The sequence below is a fragment of the Dermacentor variabilis genome, chromosome 1 (genome assembly GCF_050947875.1).
Source record: "Dermacentor variabilis isolate Ectoservices chromosome 1, ASM5094787v1, whole genome shotgun sequence".
In the NCBI taxonomy this organism is placed as follows: domain Eukaryota; kingdom Metazoa; phylum Arthropoda; class Arachnida; order Ixodida; family Ixodidae; genus Dermacentor; species Dermacentor variabilis.
Window position 1 is genome coordinate 160,646,901 of NC_134568.1, and position 19,186 is coordinate 160,666,086.

Genomic DNA, 19,186 nt, shown 5'->3' on the forward strand with positions numbered 1-19,186 from the left:
AGATAACATTAAGCTTTCTTCATCGACAGGCGTCGATGAAATTATTTCCAAGCTGTTAAAGAACACCATTACACCGTGTCAGTGTATTTTCTTTTCTCATTCAGTCTCTGTAGGTCACATGCCAAATGATTGGAAAGTTGGGAAGGTTGTTCCAGTCTATAAATCTGGTAAAAAAGATTCTCCACTAAATAACCGCCCCATATCATTAACAAGAGTCCCGTGCAAAATCATTGAGCATGTCATTTATTCTCATATCATGGCATTTCTCGATAAAAATAACTTTTTTCATCCATCTCAGCATGGCTTCGAAAGGGCTTCTCATGCGAGACCCAACTAGCCATTTTCATTCATGACTTGCATGTTAACCTCGGTGCCAACATACAAACTGATGCCATTTTCTTAGATTACACAAAAACGTTTGATAAAGTGCCGCATCAACGATTGCTATTAAAACTAAACCAGTTACGCTTGGACAACAACGTTCTGGTTTGGATCAAGGAATTCTTGTCTAACCGATCTTAACACGTCCTTGCGAATAGTCATAACTCTGACCCTGTTCCGTAACATCTGGTGTACCCCAAGGTTCTGTTCTCGGTCCTCTCCTATTTCTAATATATATTAACGACTTGCGTCAACACTTATCTTGCCAAATCAGAATGTTCGCTGACAACTGTGTAATTTACCGATAAGTTTCTAACCATTGCGATGCAGCAAAACTTCAGCATGATCTAGACCATGCCCATGAATGGTGCGACCGGTGGCTAATGACCCTTAACCCGACTAAATGTAAACTTCTTTCCATTACCCGTCAAAAGCGCCCCATTACATTCCCGTACGCAATTGCTAACGAACCTATACAAGCAGTAACATCGTTCAAATACTTAGGCATTACTTTGTCCAATGATCTGTCATGGCACGCACGTATTACGAAACGTCATATCATCGGCAAATATAACTTTCGGTTTTCTGAAACGTCACCTTCGTAACGCGCCCTAACACGTTAAACTACTAACCTATAAATCACTTATCCGTTCGAAACTAGAGTATGCGTCAGCCGCATGGTCCCCGCATCAAGTATGCCTCGTAGATGACCTCGAAGCGATAGAAAATAGTGCTGCCAGATTCATTCACTCATCTTATTCTCACGAAGTCAGTGTTACCGCTCTCAAAGCGGAATCTGGGTTGCAAACTTTATCCCTACGCCCACGCATAGCAACACTTTGTCTATTCCATAAGCTTCACTATTCATCGCTTAACAGTGCTTCTTACATCACACCGCCCGCATACATATCTCCTCGCACTGGTCACCAACTGCAAGTTTCCCGCACACGTGTGAGAACTTAGTTCTTCAGCATCTTTTCTTCCTCGTGCAGCCAAAGACTGGAACGGCCTTCCTCGCAATATCGTCGCTTTCACCTGCCCATGATCTTTTTCTGCCAATGTGACTGAGTACCTGTTGTCGCAAATTTGAGTGTTTTATTTATTTTTTGTGTACACCCACCCTTTATGCAATACCCCCCAGTGGAGTCATTAAGATACATAAATGAAATGAAATGAAATATCATGGAGAGAGGAACTTACCTTGAAAGCGATGTGGTATTGATAGAACTGAAATGATAAAGCTTGCCATAATATTTTTCTCTTTTTTTTTACACGCACAGGAAGACTGAAATACTTGCAAATTCTGGCTTCGGTAGTTGCTCTTGACACATTAACGATGCTGTTGAATTGTTGTAATGGTCTCGTTGCTCGGGATGCTGTGCTGCTTTGTGGTGCTTAATTACTACCCACTGACTAAGCTGGAAAAAAGTTTCACTCCATATTTTTTTTTTGTAACCGAGTCGGGATCTTCAGGGAAAATGTTTTGAAACGATCGAGAAAGCATTGCATGCTAATAAAATTTATGAAAAATTATTTTCTTCCCCTTCCAATCGGAAACATGACCTGCACACCAGAAACACGTTTTCATTGGTAGAGAATGAAGCAGTTGGGAAGCTCAAACAGAGGTGGTAAGAGATAGTAATTTGATATAGACAAGTTAGGTAAACATGTTTGATAAAATTTGGTGGTGCCTGCCAGGTTGATCGTTGTAAACACGGCAGAGTGTATTTTTCTTGTGCCCACGTCGGTTAACTCAGCAAGCTGACCCAAATGAGTCGCATGTGGTGTAGATAAGTCTCAAAAGAAGTCTGTTACGAGAAAGCGCAGCGATGCAGATGAGAAGGTCCTGTTGCTTGTATCCTTTTGTTGCGCATGGTGCACTATGATATGCCCCACTCTTGCTGTTTCCGCACCGGAGTCTATCGTGAAGCGCACATATAAATGAAAATGGCGAGATGAAATAATATATATATATATATATATATATATATATATATATATATATATATATATATATATATATATATATATATATATATATATATATATATATAGTACAACGCTGCAAGAGTTCAATCATTACGGTGCTTGAAGTAGAGAAATTGTCCCAGATTTATTATAACCGATGTTATTCTGTTCACATTTTCTGTTCCATCGAATGGCCAATTCCGGTGAAAGCGCGTGCGCGACTTGTTCGAGCCAAAGCCACCACGGCGAAGAATAAAAAAAAATAGAAATGACCGTTATATATTACGCCTAGTCATGTTACTGCTCACCCAGGGTACGGAAAGACACGTACCTCTTTTCGCATAGAAAGGAATATTGTGCAGTAGTTACGTACAACATAACACAGCATCCCGAGCAACGAGATAGCATCGTTGATTGATGGTTATTGTTTTTTGGCGCAAGGGCCAGAAATGGCCAAAGAGGAGATAGCATCGTTAATGTTGAGTTCGATAGCATCGTTAATGTATGAAGAGTGACTGCCGAAGCTAGAATTTGCAAGTATTTCAGTCTTCCTGCGCGTGAGCGAGGAAAAAAATATCACCGACGATTACGGTACTCCCTAATGCGAAAGTTCGGAGCAGCTCTATACGTGTTTTCATTTCGCGATGTACTAAGGCAAATAAATTGAGAGAGAAACGTAGCAGAGTCGATCGGCAATCGGCCGAAAATGCGTTCTGCGGGACAAGCACGTCGGCTAAAACATGACTCGTCGAAGAATTCAGCGTTATCACTGGTGACGATTGGCTTCCAGAAAGTACTACATAAGTCGTGCCACGCGTACAATCAGATTGCAAAACAATCGCAAATCATGACAATCGAAACAAGCGCGAACGAGACCGAACCAAGCAAACCAAACATGCGCGAGCGAGAGCTGACACGAGAAGACGATAGTACGAAACAAGCGGCCCGGCTGAGACTAGGTACGAGTACGCATAGAGAGGTCGGGTAGGTCCGCATGAAGCCACTTTTCCGCGCGCACGTCACTGAAGGGGCCGCTCTGATTGGTCTCCGCCTAGGGTGCCTCGATGCGCGCGCTCCCCTCCGCCGCCGTGCGCGCGCATCGAGGCACCCTATCTCCACCGTCCGCGCTCGATCGCGTCTTTTCATCTGCCGCTCCGCGTTCGCTCTTTCATCTTTCGCTGTTGTGCTCGTTAGCTCGGTTACCCTAGCTCGTTTACGCCGCTGCCGCCGACGTTCGCTGCAGGAACGAGCCCATTAGAAGCTGCGCTCTAAAAATATGGCATGTTTTGCCATTTCAGTGCTTCTATCAGTACCACATCGCTTTCAAGGTAAATTCCTCTCGCCGTGATACCCACGTCAGTCGGTTCAGTAGTCATTCCCGTTGAATTCAGAGTTATGTGAAGGCACGTGACGCGCTTTTCACCTCCATTTCCGTGGTGTTGCGTGGCAACAGTCGCACTGGCTATTCGATTTCCGTTCGTTTAGTATGCACGTCAGTATGACTGGAGAAAGTCCCGTGAGGCCACGTGACGCTCATTTTCACCTGGTCTTACGTGCTCTTCGTGGGTACCATCGGAGAGCTTCTTCGAAGCCAGTTCATGTGATATCCATGTCAATATGGTTAGGAAGCACCCATGGGCCTGCGAAAGTTATGCGAGGTCGTGTGATACCCTTCGCCACGAGGTCTGGTGTTCGCTACATGGGTACCACCGCATAGCTTCTCCGATTCACGTTCGTTTGATATCCATGTCGGCATGGTTGGGAACTACCCATGGGCTTGCTCAAGTTACGTGATATTACGTGACACTTTTTCACGTGGTCTGAAGTACGCGACGTGCGTACCATTGCAGAGTTTCTTCGAAGCCCGTTGGTATTATATCCATGTCAGTATGGTTGGAAATGATCCTTGACCCTGACGAAAGGTATGTAAGGGCGCGTGAACCCACCGTGGTTGCTTAGTGGCTATGGTGTTGGGCTTCTGAGCACGAGGTCGCGGGATTGAATCCCGGCCACGGCGGCCGCATTTCGATGTGGGCGAAATGCGAAAACACCTGTGTACTTAGGTTTAGATGCACGTTAAAGAACTCCAGGTGGTCGAAATTTCCGGATTCCTCCACTACGGTGTGCCTCATAATCAGAAAGTGGTTTTGGCACGTAAAACCCCATACTTTAATTAAGGTCGCGTGACGCCCTTTCCCCTCTGCGTTGACGTTCACTACTTGCGTACCGTCGCATAGCTTTTGCGATTCTCGTTCGTTTGATACCCATGTCAATGTGATTTTGTATCACGTGTGAACTTTCGAAAGTTACGCTAGGTCACGTGGTACCCTTTACCACCTGGTCTGATGTGTCTTGCGTAAGTGCCATCACAGAGCTTCTTCGAAGGCCGTTCGTTTGATATCCATGTCAGTATGGTTGGGGATGAGCCTGGCGAAAGTTACGTAATGTCACGTGGCATCCTTTACCAAGCGGTCTGACGTGCCTTACGTGCGTACCATCCCAGAGCTTGTTCGAAGCCCGATCGTTTGACATCTGTGTCAGTATGGTTGGGAATCACGCATGGGCTAGTGAAAGATATGTGAGGTCACTGACACTCTTTCCCACGTGGTTTGGCGTTCGCTACGTGTGTACCATCCCATAGCTTTTCCGATTCCCGTTCGTTTGACACCCATGTCATTGTGTTAGTGAATCACATGTAGGCTTCGGAAAGTTACGCAAGGTCATGTGGCATCCTCTACCACGTGGTCTCACATGTCCTGCGTAGGTACTATCACAGAGCTCCTTCGAAGCCCGGTCGTTGGATGTCCATGTCAATATAGTTAGGAATTAGGGATAGGCTGGCGAATGTTACGTGAGAACCCGTGACACCCTCTTCACGTTATGAGATGGGCCAGGTGGTTATAATCGCAGAAATTGTTCGAAGCTCGTTCATATTATATGCATGTCAACTGGGCTTGTCTAGTTGAAAACAAAACGATCAAATGTCACGTGACGCTCTTTTCAGCCTGTTTTTATCAGCTTTAGATATCAGCGGTTTGTTGCTGGATACCCCCTTGTTTCAATGCACGTCAGCAAAGCCATCAAATAGCTGCGTTTTGCATGACCTGTTCATGGTAATAATATAATATCCAAAACAGTGAATTATTTCAATGGTGTATCGCGCGGGAAAGGCACTTATATTGTCACATGACAACGGTCTTCGAGATGTCTGTTCAGTTTGGTCGGCGTAAAAGGATAACATTTCGTCGTTATGTTGAACTTCCTAGAACACCTCCGCAAATGAATGTTTACTTTGGATTAAATTCAGTGCCGTTAGAATTAGATTAAATGATTTGGCATTGGGATTAAATGTGTGGCACCTGGAATAAATTGACTGGTGCTTGGACTTAAATAGCCGGCGCTAGGATTAATTTGGGCAGGAAAGCCTGTGTTGTTAAACCATTTCTGAGACTAACCCCCGTATTCAGAAATGCATCTTAACTTGAAGCACACGCTTGGCTTGAATTATATTACCCCTGGCGTGAACGCACCAAAGGAAACGCAATTAGCGTCTGGGGCGTGTTCGTAACAGGCGTCGTTTATATCAAGTCAAGCATGGGATTCAAGTTAAGATGCATTTCTGAATACGGGGGTAAGGCATAATCGATACATGACGGCCTGTTTCCGCATTGCAACGTTACTTGTCCTTGACACTTATGCTCCCTGTTAACTATTATAAGGTTCTGTTCACCACACAGATCCAGCACTACAGAAGCGTTGTAATCTGTATATCCGCCTAAATCCTCCATGTGCGCATTCATATCTCCTACTAATACCACGTGGCCCGATTTCTTGAACTCATATTTTCTAATGCAATCAATTCTTTATTTTTATTTCTGCTCTCACTACCTGTCCATAGGTAAGCTACTCCAAGCCACGTCTTCTTGCCTTCCCATGTGCCGTTAATCCATAAATGCTTCTTGCATGTCTTTTTGCCCTTTGCCACATCATACCTCGCCTAATTAGCATGCCTTCGCCTCCGCCTTTCCTTGACCCAGTCATTCTGTTGCACCTCTCCCATACAAAATTTCAACAACAGGCGGCTGCTCCAAATCCCGTAGATGCGTTTCGGTCAAGGTGTCTTCGTCATCCAGCTGCGTTTGAATTTTCAGCCACTGTTCCTGCTTGCGACCTCCCTGCATGTTCATGTAACAAATTTTATCGTCTCTATACTTTGTCTTTGCGTGTCTTAACTCTTTGTGGTCTAATTCTGCTCCTAGCTGGTGTGTCGCTACATTCATTACTTCCTTCGTGATTGCCTTGGGCCCGCCTAAAGAAAGCTACAGCCCGTGCCAAGAATCGATGACCAACCGGTGTTGATACACTAACGCTTGTAGCAATTGCTACGACTGTGTGGATGTCTCATTTTTTGATAAGTTACTCCTCTTCACCTTGCGGGTTTCCGCAGAACTATTAAGTCTTGCCTTTGGTTCGAGTTGTAGACAAATTCGACTTCGTCCTGCTATCTGGTAGCCGCCAGGTTAGCTCAGATGGTAGAGCGGCTGCCCCAGATAGGCGGTGGTCCCGGGTTCAAGTCCCGGGCGAGGAAAAATTTTCTTTCGAGGAACCTGTATGAGTTTCCTTTGTAGCAATTGCTACGACTGGGTGGATGCCTCATTTTTCCTTGATTACTAACGCTAAAGCATATCACCTCACACACTAAAGCGCCTTCGCGTCCTGCTCGGTCATGGAGGAAAGATGAGCAGAGGCCCTACTTCCTCCGCGCGCTAGGAGAAAAGTGTGGAGGAAGTGACGTTGTATTTTCTCCCTTTTCTCTTTCTTCTTACTTTTGCTGTGTTTTTTTTCTTCTTTTCCTATAGCGGCCATGTTCTCGGGCCACAATGGCGGCTTTGTTATGTTAGCGTGCGCTCACACGTGTTGCTCCGTGGGTTTAGTACCGTGGCAAAGGCGTCGTGTGGGCAGGATTGCTTCAGTCTCCATGTTTTGTTCCACTGTGTTATTTAGATTGTGCGCTCCCAGCTGTTGTTGTGGCTAGATGGGACTGGAAGAAGTACAAAGCGTGAAACGAGCACGCACGCAACGCCGTACACCACGCCACGCACGAAGGACGACGCGAGGATATTTTTTCCGTCTTCGGTGGATTCAAGCTAACGTGTCATCACAGGGTGAAACCACTGTGCTTCAGATTGTGTACGATAAACACCGCGCACGTCAGTGACAGCTGTGCAGTGTTCCTACTTTTGACAGCGGATGATGTACTTGTGGCACGTAAAATAGCCATGTGCAAGGATGGGAAATAAGCGGTTGCTGTGAGTAATAAAGGGACGAACCCCTTTTACTGCAGTAATCCTATATATGTGCTCGAGGGGCGCAGAGAGTAAAAGATCTTTATTAATAATATTTGAATGGCGAGAGCAGTGTGGGAGGAACCCTCAGTCCAGGATCCCTAAGATGATTCCGACGATTTTTCGAGCCCCTTGTATCACAGCTCGGAGGACCTCGGGAGGTCCGTCGCGGAGGGCATCGTCCCACAGCTCTTTGTTGCGTAGGGGGTAAAGGAGAGTTGGCAAGGGAGGAAAGAGGTTTGCAGTGCACTCAATCGTGACGTGGAAGATTGTGGGCGAGCTGCCACAGCCAGGGCAACGATCTGCATAACAGTGTGGGTAGAATTTATCGAGAGAGACAAGATTTGGAAAAGTTCCGGTTTGTAACTGGCGTAATGCTACTGCTTCCTCCCGCGAGAAGAACGGCGGTGGTGCGGCGTGAGTGCGACGAATGCGTGTATAATGACGGAGTATGTCTTTGTAACGGAGCATGGGAACTAGTCGCCTCACCCCGCCGAGTCGCCCGGAGGGAAATTTCTCGGGCAACCGCATGTGCGCGTTCGTTAACCGGCAGCGAGGTATGACCAGAGGTCCAGAGTAAGTGGATGCGGGGAGGTGTGATTGGTGTATTCTGCGGGATCTGTTTGAGAATTTGGTGCGCCGCTCTCGGGATGCCATGTCCTGATAGGAACGCCCGGCATGCCTGTTGCGAGTCCGTCAATATATACACTTCCTCAGGAACACGGATGGCGTATTGAATTGCAAGAGCAACACCGAGAATTTCTCCGTAAGCGGCATTTGTTCCGCGCATTGCAGCAGAGTCTCTCAGGGATTCGGTGCCATCCAAAATTACCGAGGTATAGCCCTCTTGAGTGCGTGATGTGTCCGTGTATGAAGTATGTGGTTCCGGGATGTTTGCAAGCATGCGGCCAATGTATCGTACACGGGCTTTGCGCCGCCCTTTGTCATGCTCGGGGTGCATATTACGTGGCAATGGATGAATACTTAGTGCTTGGCGTATCGCTGACGACAAGATCGTTGGACGGGTTTCAGACTCAAGGGTTGGGACAGAGTATCCTAGCCGTGTGAGAAGATGGCGGCCAGTAGGAGTGAGTAGGAGGCGCTGGTGATGGCTGACCCAATGTGCTTCTAGCAGCTCGTCTAGTGTGTTATGTGTCCCTAAGTTAAGGAGACGGCGTGTGGAAGTATAATTCGGGAGGCCATGGGCCAGCTTCGTCGCTTTGCGAATGATTGCGTCTATGCGAAATTGTTGCGCTTGGGTCGACCGCTGAAATGGGAGATGGTATGTAGGGCGGCTGATCACGCATGCCTCCACCAAGCGCAGCAGGTCCTCTTCTCGAAGGCCCGAGCGCCTGTTGGAGACCCTCCGGATCATGGCCAGAATTTGCTCAATCTGTCTGGATAGAAGGGAAACAGTGTAGTTTGACCTGCCATCCGCTTGGACGTGTAGGCCGAGTATACGAGCACGATTAACCTGTGGTATCGGTGTGCCATCCACGTGCACAGTGATAGGGGGAGTAGAGGAACGGCTCCGGGGGCGAATGATTATGAGCTCCGACTTTTCCGGAGCACATCTTAAGCCGCATGTTCTCGCGTACTCGGAAACTGTATCGACTGCTTGCTGCAGTCGGTCCTGGATGGCTCCGTCAGAACCCCGTGTCGACCAGATAGTAACGTCGTCCGCATAAATAGCGTGGGCGACATCAGGGATCTGGTCGAGTAGCCGGGGGAGCCGCAGGGAAGAGAAGGTTGGTGGATGCGGTGCAAGAGTGAACAAGGCTCGACAAAAGAACGTACGCCTGTACGTATGTAGCGGCGGTCGCGTCTTGGTTCAACGCGCTAGCCGCACGCATATGTGCTAATGTTCGGCACCGCAGAACTTCGTTTCCGTGAAGCTTCACTTACCGTGAGAACAATATACCTCAGGCCGCGGTCGGTGTATTTAAATGAGTAAAGACATGCTCCTCTGCCGGACTATTCGACAGTGCGCTGTGGCTCGTCACACCTCCGCTGTGAGTGGCCGCCCGAAGCGTGTTCAATAAAGCAAAGCGATTCCGATGAAGCCACGATCAGCATACGTGTTTGTTCTCATCAGGCACGTACCCAGGATTTTTTTTTTTGGGGGGGGGGGGAGGGGGGGCAACCCAAGGTAACTTTTCTATGCAAATGGGGGGAGGGGCGGGTACCTTTACTAGTACAAAGGTTAATAACGCTCGCCATTCGCCATGAGGGCGCGTAAACCCGCAAAAGAGAAATGAAGTATGATGTAGCTCACAGGTATACGCCTGCGAGATACACCTCTCCTTTACTAGGCAAACAAGGAACCACATCAAATGGACTTGCGCAGGAAAGAAGCGCAGGACGAACACTGCCAAGAACAAATAAAAAAGCGAAAGTGTAAAATAAAGATTTCTTTGGTAGCATACAACTTGAAAAAAGAAAAACCCGCCGTGGTTGCTAAGTGGCTATGGTGTTGGGCTGCTGAGCGCGAGGTCGCGGGATCGAATCCCGGCCATGGCGGCCGCATTTTGATGGGGGCGAAATGCGAAAACACCCGTGTACTTAGATTTAGGTGCACGTTAAAGATCCCCAGGTGGTCGAAATTTCCGGAGTCCTCCACTACGGCGTGCCTCATAATCAGAAAGTGGTTTTGGCACGTAAAACCCCATCATTTTTTAACTTGAAAAAAAAAACAGCATTTGACAACCAAGGCGCACGGTCCATACGGGGTTGTGTTACTCCGCCAGCCAATCACACAAGCAAACGAAATCGTCGTCATGCGGCCTTTTCAAAATGAAATCGTACCAGAGCGTCTGCTGTTCTTGAAGAGCATTTTCATCGACGGAAGCAACGAGCTGTGCAACAAACATGGGCAAAGTGCATGGAGTCTGAGCATTTCACTCTTCAAAAGTCTGGCTGCCATGGTTGCTTAATGGCTATGATGTTGGGCTGCGAAGCACAAGGTCGCGGGATCGACTTGCGATCCCGGCCACGGCGGCCGCATTCAATCGGGGCGAAATGCGAAAACACCTATGTACTTAGCTTTAGGTGTACGTTAAAGAACGCCAGGTGATCCGGAGTCCCCACTATATGGCAGGCTTCATGGTTTCTGCAGCTATAACTCCATAATTAATTAGTTAAATTTTCAAAAGTCTGCGGAACAGTTGATTTCACTGCTGAGCCCATTTTACTCATGAAACTTGACTGCCAACTGCAGTGAAGTGCAACTTAACAATATACTGCACAGTTGCAGCGAAGCAAGCATTTTATTTCAGTTCAATAAAGAATAAGGTATTCGCCATTCCACTATTATAGGCGAGGTAGAACGTCTAAATTTACGCGCTAATAATTTTTGTGGTTGCCGCATGATTTGGGTAACAGGAAAAGTTTGAAGTACGAATTATTTGCAACCTCGCGGAGGAACAGTGGCTGGCAGTTATGAAGGCGCGTACGGGGCTTCACTGTAGACTTGAGGTATATCCGACTATAGCACCATTTTTGAACTAGCTCTGGAAGAATTACAGAGGAATATGCATTTGCGGAACAATCACAGTTTTATTGGATCCCTCGTTTACTGCTCTATCAAGTGCCACAACCGACCCGTATTGTTATTTAGGAAGTTGAGTAACGATGCGTGGACGCCAGTCCCGTATAACCGGGTAGAGCGCAGGACGCTGCGGTTATAGACGTACTGCACCCACCGCGGAAGGTTAGAAAAACACCTATACATAAGCACAGCAGAGAAGTGGCTACGTCAGGCAGCTCTACTGATAACTGTACAAGCGTCATTCAAAACACACGGCGGCGTTTTCTCTACTTCCTTTTTAAATAAAGAGATGTTGTTCGATAGATTTTCATAAACAACGGTTAAAATTGTTAATATTCGTTCTTTTTTCCTGTTTCGCTGTTGCCTTGGCTGTCTCCTTTAGTAGGTGACTTAATTTCTCAACTCAACTCCTTGCGACTCTTGTTTCCAACTGCCAATTTCGCTCGAAAAGTGCTGTACAAGCAGGGAAAACCCAGACGGGGTAACGGGTAACAGTCATATTGCGTATGGGTTTAAGAGCGAGCTTTAGCTCGGGTGCTCCTATCTAAACACACGTAAAAGGATAATTCGCTTTTCTCGCCAACCACGGCACCAGATTTGATGAGATTTGTTGCATTTAAAAGACAAACTTAAAATCTAGTGACTACTGGTGTCCAATGTTTTATTTAGATTGTCAATGTTTTATTAAAAAATTGGGAAAAAATCAATTTCAGAACAAGAAACTATGAAGTTTACAACTCTCTAACTCAGCAAGCAAAAATATCACAATTCTGAGAATTGCATCTGATGTTGCATCTAAAGGGGACAACATTTATACGTTACACATAAATCTAAAAAAAATTGTAATATGTAAATACAGCTTTTGCTCAACCCATGTACACATCTTAACCAATTCACGTAAGGTAGAAATTGACGTATCAAGTTTGTCCTCCTTGAATGATCTAATGGTTGCCGTTTACAGAACTGCAGTATCTGTTTTTCGTGCAGAGCTATTAATTTATAAACTTCATGTGTATTTTTCTTTCGAACTTTGGAATTTTTGAAAATCTTTTTCACAAAATTCGGGCCATAAACCGAAATTCCACTTCCAACAGTCACTAGAATTTAACTTTCTCTCTCAAATGCCAAAAAAAATTATTAAAATTGGTCCAGGGGTTATCTCAAAAAAGCGTTTTTGCGTTTTACATGTATTTGAATAGGCCGCGTCGGAGTTGGGCCCGAGCTAGACTTCCTCAACGGTTTGATCATGGACGCTGTTTCGCATTATTTTTATTTTTCCCCTTATCTATCCCATATTGCGATATATGCTTCCGAGGCTCTGCCACCGTCGCGAAGAGCCGTCACTCGAGGAAATAATGAAGCAAAAGGACAAGTTAAACGCAACTGGCGTTTTCTCCGGCCGCAACTCGTTTCTCGTGCATACACACCAGCTGCCTACGAACCGAATCCCTTTCCTGGTCCCTGGATCAGTCTAAATAAAGAAGGTTTACCTAACGAAGCAACAGCAATGCGCGTGACCGTTGAAAAGGTGGTGATAACTGAACGCATCTCGACTTAATCGCGCGGGCACCGAATCTATCAGAAAACTGGCCTTCACACCTCAGGAGTAGCCGATAACTAGCACCACCCAAAAGGAATAAAAAAGGCAGCAAAACGTTGACCGCCAAATAGCTGTGAAGTCTCAACATTGATTTGGCGGCGCTTTAGGAATGTGTGTGAGGAGTGGTGGCGTGGGCGGGGAGAGGGGGGGAGGGGTATGCCGCTTAATTTCGGGGGGGGGGCCTGGGCCCCCCCGGGCCCCCCCTTGGGTACGTGCCTGGTTCTCATAAACTGCAGATGGGCTTGCCATAGGTTGTATCGCGATGGAATACACCGCGATTGGACCGTTGGTCAGATCGCTACGGCGCGCAGCCCGGCGTGGTTTCACTGGTAGCGCGCCGAAGGCGAGGAATGTAAACAAGAGAGGAGAATATAGCCCGACAATATGGCGGAGTAACGACGACTTCCGGCGTCACTTAAGCTCACAAAGAGTGACGTCATGGCCCCTCCTCAGATTTTCCTTCCTCTTAGTGCTCGGTGCACTTCTCGGCTTATGTTGTTGTTGTTGATGATGATGATGATGATGATGATGAATCGCACTCGGGCACTCCACGCCATCTGGCGGAGGGCGCGGCAGTAAAGTTAGATGACACTTAGCAGCAGCACGGCAGAGGGCGATATAGCGGGAGAGAGCCTAGCATTCCACCCCGTTTACGGTTATCTACACTCGTATTTTATCATATAGTCAGTTGCTAACTATTGCTACGTATTCTCGGCATGACGAAGTATCATTTATTACCATTGACATGTTCATAAGACATCTATAAGTTACCTAACCGAATGTTTCTTTCTAGAAGCGGTTACAAGATACCCAGATCCCAGATACGCCAAATCCTTCTGAGGTCGGCTAAGAAGACCTTATTTTCAAAAGATAGAGGTGTCCGAATAGCGCAATTTCTGGATCGAAGTGAATGTATATTTCACCACAATGACCTACGAATGTCGAATCGAATACCGAATATTTTGAATATTATTTACATCATTTGATACTTGTAATGCCGTTCAGAACTGGGAATCTTGCCAACTAAAGAACATGCAAATGAGAAATAACTGAAAGATGGGCGTGTCTGGTGCACCATCTCAATGGCAGTAATGAAACAAAGGAATAGCACGTATCCAAAAACACGTCAAATGCTGTGGTCGTTGACGGAACCAAGTACAGTACTTTAACACGGTAAATAATTTTATATAGGAATGCGAACGTGGTGAGATTGTACGCATAATACATTTTTTGCCTAAATCAAGAAACAATTTCGTACGCCGCCTAAAGGTTACATTCTCATTGCATTACTGAAAAATTATTGAGCAGAATATATACGGGGTGATCCTTTTTAAGTTTTCCGGAATTTCTAAATATTGCCTGCGGCAGATAGCATAATTATTGTCTTTGAGCTGGATTATTCGAAGATGTGAACATTACTAGCCCGATAAATCGAAATATACTACACCAATTAACCTAAGTTCACTAATTCACTTAATTACTTTTTGCACATATTGTAATTTACTAATTGTAGACTGAGTTTGCTAGACGTATCCACTTGAAATTAATCTCCAGGATTCTTAAACGCATGCTTATCATATTTCTGGTCACGGAGCAGGTGTGTGGGATTTAGCCATCGCATGAAGTTTGCATAAATGTTGAATTTTACTAGGTGAATTTTTCCTCCTTCCACGCCAAAAAAAAAAAAAGAACAGAACATTCTCTCAGCTGTTCCATTCGCGGCAGCAATTCGTGGATGTGCTTTGTGTAGTAAGGCTAAGGAGGGTCAGGCGAGCGCCTTTAGCGGAACCATGTGATATCCCCAATGTGTAAGTTCCTGAATCAGTCTAATAGTTAAACCCCTGAATTGAAACACGACTGAAACCTCTGATAGAATACCACTCTATTACCTTTGGCCAAATTTTGCCACTTCACTGCTGCAGGATGGTACCGATACCGTACCCGCTTGTAAGTCTAATGCGGCACTTCACCCGTACTTTAAAGTTTTTTCTCACCAACGCTCCAAGAAGAGAAACGTACTTCGATAAGTTTGCCGTGGTACTGCAATGGAAAAAAATACTGTGGGATATCAATGCATAAGTGCTCAGTAGGCTTGCGTCTTTGTGTTATTCAAATAGGTTCTGCGGCAAATAAGTTCTGTGGAAATCTGCAACGTGGAGTAAGTTTCACCGTTTCACATAAGTAAAAATTCTCATGCACTTGACTGTAGCATACTGCTACAAAGGAACCAATTTCGGTGCTCTTCGAAAAGGAAACTTTGAAGTTGAAGAAAAATTTATCCTGGTCCGAGGGATCGAACCTGGGACCAAAGCATATGCAGGTGTCGCTACACCATCTGAGCTAAACCAAGGAGGCTAGCAAATGGTGCCAACCAATCGGTCCTCGCGCCTTCCTGCTCTTGACGCCGCACCATCCTTTCCACAGTCCACCCAGCACTGCCGGCCACAACAAATAACCCTGCCGGACGCCGTAAAGAACCTTAAACAGCTGAGCTTTTTGAATGAAAGAAGTTCACCCAGACGTAAATTCTTCCAGAATTAAAGTCTTCAGCAAGACTTCAGTGCACCAACGGCGCCATCAAGTGAAAAAACGCATTCACAAGACCATTGAGACCCTACTATTTCCCAAAAGAGGCATCGCCTGTGCGTGGGATAACAATCGTTGGTCATTCACGGTGGCTGTCAGGGTCCAAGCAAAATGATGATGATTAATATAGTCCGTAGTGAGGATCACCCACTTTGGGCGAAATTGCCAACACCTCCTGTTATCGCGGGAAAATTTTGTCCTAGAGATTAAAGTACACTTGCAGAGTGACGACAGCAGCATGCGTGGTGCAGCCCCGGTACCACACTCAATGATTCCTACTGAGATTCCTGATCTGCATTACGAAGCACTTGCTGAGCCTCCTAGAAAACCATCTACCAGAACAATGAGATACGACGACAAGCCAACACATAAAGAAACAGATCACCAGTGACTAAAAATCTTCACAAGCGTCGCAGACAAAAGCATGTAGACGACCTCGGACTTTAGAACGACAGACAGCTGAGCTAGTCGGTAAGGATTCATTACGCAAAAAAGAGTGAGGCGTGCAGACAGGACACAAGAGTAGAGTAGTGGACGTGTTAATTTGTCCACTTCTCTACTCTTGTGTCCTGTCTGCACGCCTCACTTCTTTCTCGGACCTCATTTTCATAAAATGAAAACGAACACCCCCTCCCCCCCACCCCGCCCCTCGTGAACTTTCTTTTTGTCTTCTTGAATTTCCTGCGTGAAAACGGAGAATGTATCGCCGTGTCAATAACCACAGTCCGGAACCATCACGGTTCCGCCTTGCGGCCTGACAACAGACCTAGCCTATAGAGAATATTCGCTAGCAGAATAAACGCGTTCTTCTCGCCAAGTTATATTTGATGTGAGACGATTTATTCAGTGATTATTTTCTATAATACACTGTAAAAATGTTTACACCCTTAAGGATGTTTGCTTCTCACGCGGGTAAAACCCCTACCATTAGGGCCTTGCAAAAATTTATAGTAAACGACAACTGAGCTCTAACTAGGCGTGCGATGACAAAAGACGTAGTTGAAAATTATGCAATAATTCTGACAGCCTTGGGCACACAGAAATATCCGACAGAAAAATTTCACAGGGATAGATATCAAACTTTATTTAATGCACTTTTTATGTTGGCTGTCACAGCTGTCATCATTTTTACTTGCAAGAAAAAGTCAGCAAACAAGGGGACATCATTGGTTCCCACCAACAGTTAGATTTACCCCTTAAACGTGAGGGTGTTAGCCATGCGACAACCGAACACCCTTTATACGCCCATAAAGGTATAAAAATATTTAGAGTGTAAAGTAACAAGGGTGACCCTCGCAGCAAGTCTGAAAAGAGGATGCTCCATGCTAATTGCATGTTTTATGCATTGCTCGCTTGATTTGTGGCAGATTCGAGTGGCCGCTTTAGAGTACTCTGGCTGTGCGACAAAGAGCCGTAAAGAACTTGCGTAAAGAACAAAGAGTGTTGCAGACATCTTTAAAGATGCATTACGAGAAAAAGAAAGTATTGTAGTGATAATATAGCTTCATTATCGCTGTTTGAGCCTGTTTATGCCCGCACTAAGCCTTTAGTCGTTGTCTTACACGACCTTTGTTGGGTTGCAGGAGTGCTCTAAGAAAGACGAGTCGAATGTTCCATTAGTCTCATTACATACTGTAGAGTGGCACCAACCAGCCCGCAGCATGTCCAATTAGTAACCCTGCCAAACCAAGTTTGCCACTGTATAGTAATGACGCTGAAAATAGAAGCGGACGTTGCTCGAATGGCAGTTCGACCCTCAGCCTGGTGCTCGGCTAGTTGTGGGAGTTATCTTGAAAATGGACTCTACAGAGATTTCTAGGCGTGGTTTCTGGGCGCCCCTTGTCCAACCACAGACGGCCTTGTTGCGACGTCCACCGCGGCTGTGGGAGACACATTAGAGCTGCTGAAATGGGTACAGTCGCGCTCCCGTCCAAGTGTTCGGCTACTACGGGACCTCAACGCTTGGGAAGGGTGTTCCTCCCCAACCCCGAGGGCATCCCCCATAATAGGTTATTTGGGACGCTGCATGGAAAATTGCCGCCATGGGAACGCGGTGTTCAGCTCCGGTGGCTATAAGTAATTGAAGCCAGTTGAATATGTACGTCGTACTTAGTGCGCCTTCCCCACAAAATACAATGCATCTTGAGGCGGTTTGAAGTGGTTCAAGTTCAAGTGGTTTTAAGAGGTACGCATTCAAGTGGTTCAACAGGTAGTACGTGGCACTTTGTGCGCCTTTGCGAGCACCATCGTAACGCGTTAGCACTTCCAGAACGTGTACGTTAGTTTTAATCCATGAACATTACGGGTTTTAAAGAGACTGAACGCAGCACCTCTGATATGCGATTATAAGAATTCCGAATGAATCAGCCACTTTGAATAAAATACGACCATTTACGCCTGCAGTGGTGTCTGGCCGTGTTGCTCGCCGCGGCGAGTTAGAAGGTTCGTTATATTGCGTCAAAGTCATACACTTGTGCGCGGTTGTAGTTAAAGTCTTCATCCTGAAAACCTTTCAGAACTCGCATATTACGACCAACTCTACACAGCATGTCATTTGACATCATGCAGAACTCCAGGCGTGTCAGCCTATTCGACATGCTGTATACGTACATTCGTAATAAGTTTCACACTGCGCGGCAATTAACCCCGCTGTCGTGGACCTGGTAAGTACTTGCCAATATGTATTTACCAGACGTGCTGGCGTACCCGGACTGTCGCACAGTGACAGCTCACGCGAAAAGCGAAAAGACCGCACCTACCGAGTAGCGCGGCTGCAGCGGCTGCGGTGGGGGCCGGTTATCCTCGTCGAGCACCTCGACGTTGAGCAGCATGACGGGACCATCCCCGGCCACCGCCGAGTCGTAGCTGGACTGCTTGGGCACCGGTGGTCCTGCCGCCGACCGAGAACCGTAGGCGGACCGCTCGTCCTCCGAGTACCCGCCGCCGCCGGCCGTTGGACTCAGCCGCTCGGCGCTCTGGCTGCCCATGATTTGCGAGTGCACCCGCACCAGGCGCCGCCTACCCCAGGGCAACATGGCTCCCGCTGCTGCCGATACACCCCGCGGGCTTGGTCTCTCTTCCTCTCGGTCGCTGGAACACCTGCCTCTGCTGCTGCTGCGGCCGCCGCGACGCGTTCCTTTGCACGGCTTCCTCCTCTTCGCTGCCTGCTACGGCGCAAGGGAAGCTCGTGGCCCCACACCACGCGCCCCAGCATGGGCGGCGCCACATGGCGGCCGGACTTGGTTACAACATGGGATGCAGGGCACGGAGTGGGCGGGGGAGCCGACCTTCGTTTGTCACACGGTCGCACAAGTCAGACAAGAAATGGGGCGCAAGCAAAAAGTATGTAGAGAAGATCACTTGGACAGACGCTGACTTATACAACTCAATTATTCTCAAAAGGGGGAACTCAGTTTTTAGGCGGTTAACGTTATTAGGATTCCGTACGCACTTTCAGAGGTCTGTCTGTCTGTCTGTCTGTCTGTCTGTCTGTCTGTCTGTCTGTCTGTCTGTCTGTCTGTCTGTCTGTCTGTCTGTCTGTCTGTCTGTCTGTCTGTCTGTCTGTCTGTCTGTCTGTGTTTCTAACCGTTTTCCCGCCAATTTGGGTGAATGAGTTGTCTATGGTCTAATGATTGGAGCATCGGTCTGCTGGAATGAGGGAACCGGGTTCGAAACCAGTCATCGGGCCAACTTGGGTCCGGCTATGTGACATTTGGTATGTATATAGTTAGCCCATTTTACATCTTGTGTTACTGGCCG

General features: G+C 46.7%; 1 protein-coding gene across 1 annotated transcript in view; it reads right to left on the bottom strand.

Moving 5' to 3' along the window:
- The window catches only part of LOC142587582 (N-acetylated-alpha-linked acidic dipeptidase 2-like), an 84,701-nt gene extending 66,133 nt beyond the window's left edge, over positions 1-18,568 (bottom strand). Inside the window, exon 1 of the mRNA XM_075698699.1 lies at positions 18,187-18,568. Coding sequence (XP_075554814.1) covers positions 18,187-18,462 — 276 coding nt within the window. The 5' untranslated portion in view covers positions 18,463-18,568. The remainder of the gene's footprint in view (positions 1-18,186) is intronic.
- Between the last annotated feature and the right edge of the window lie 618 nt (positions 18,569-19,186).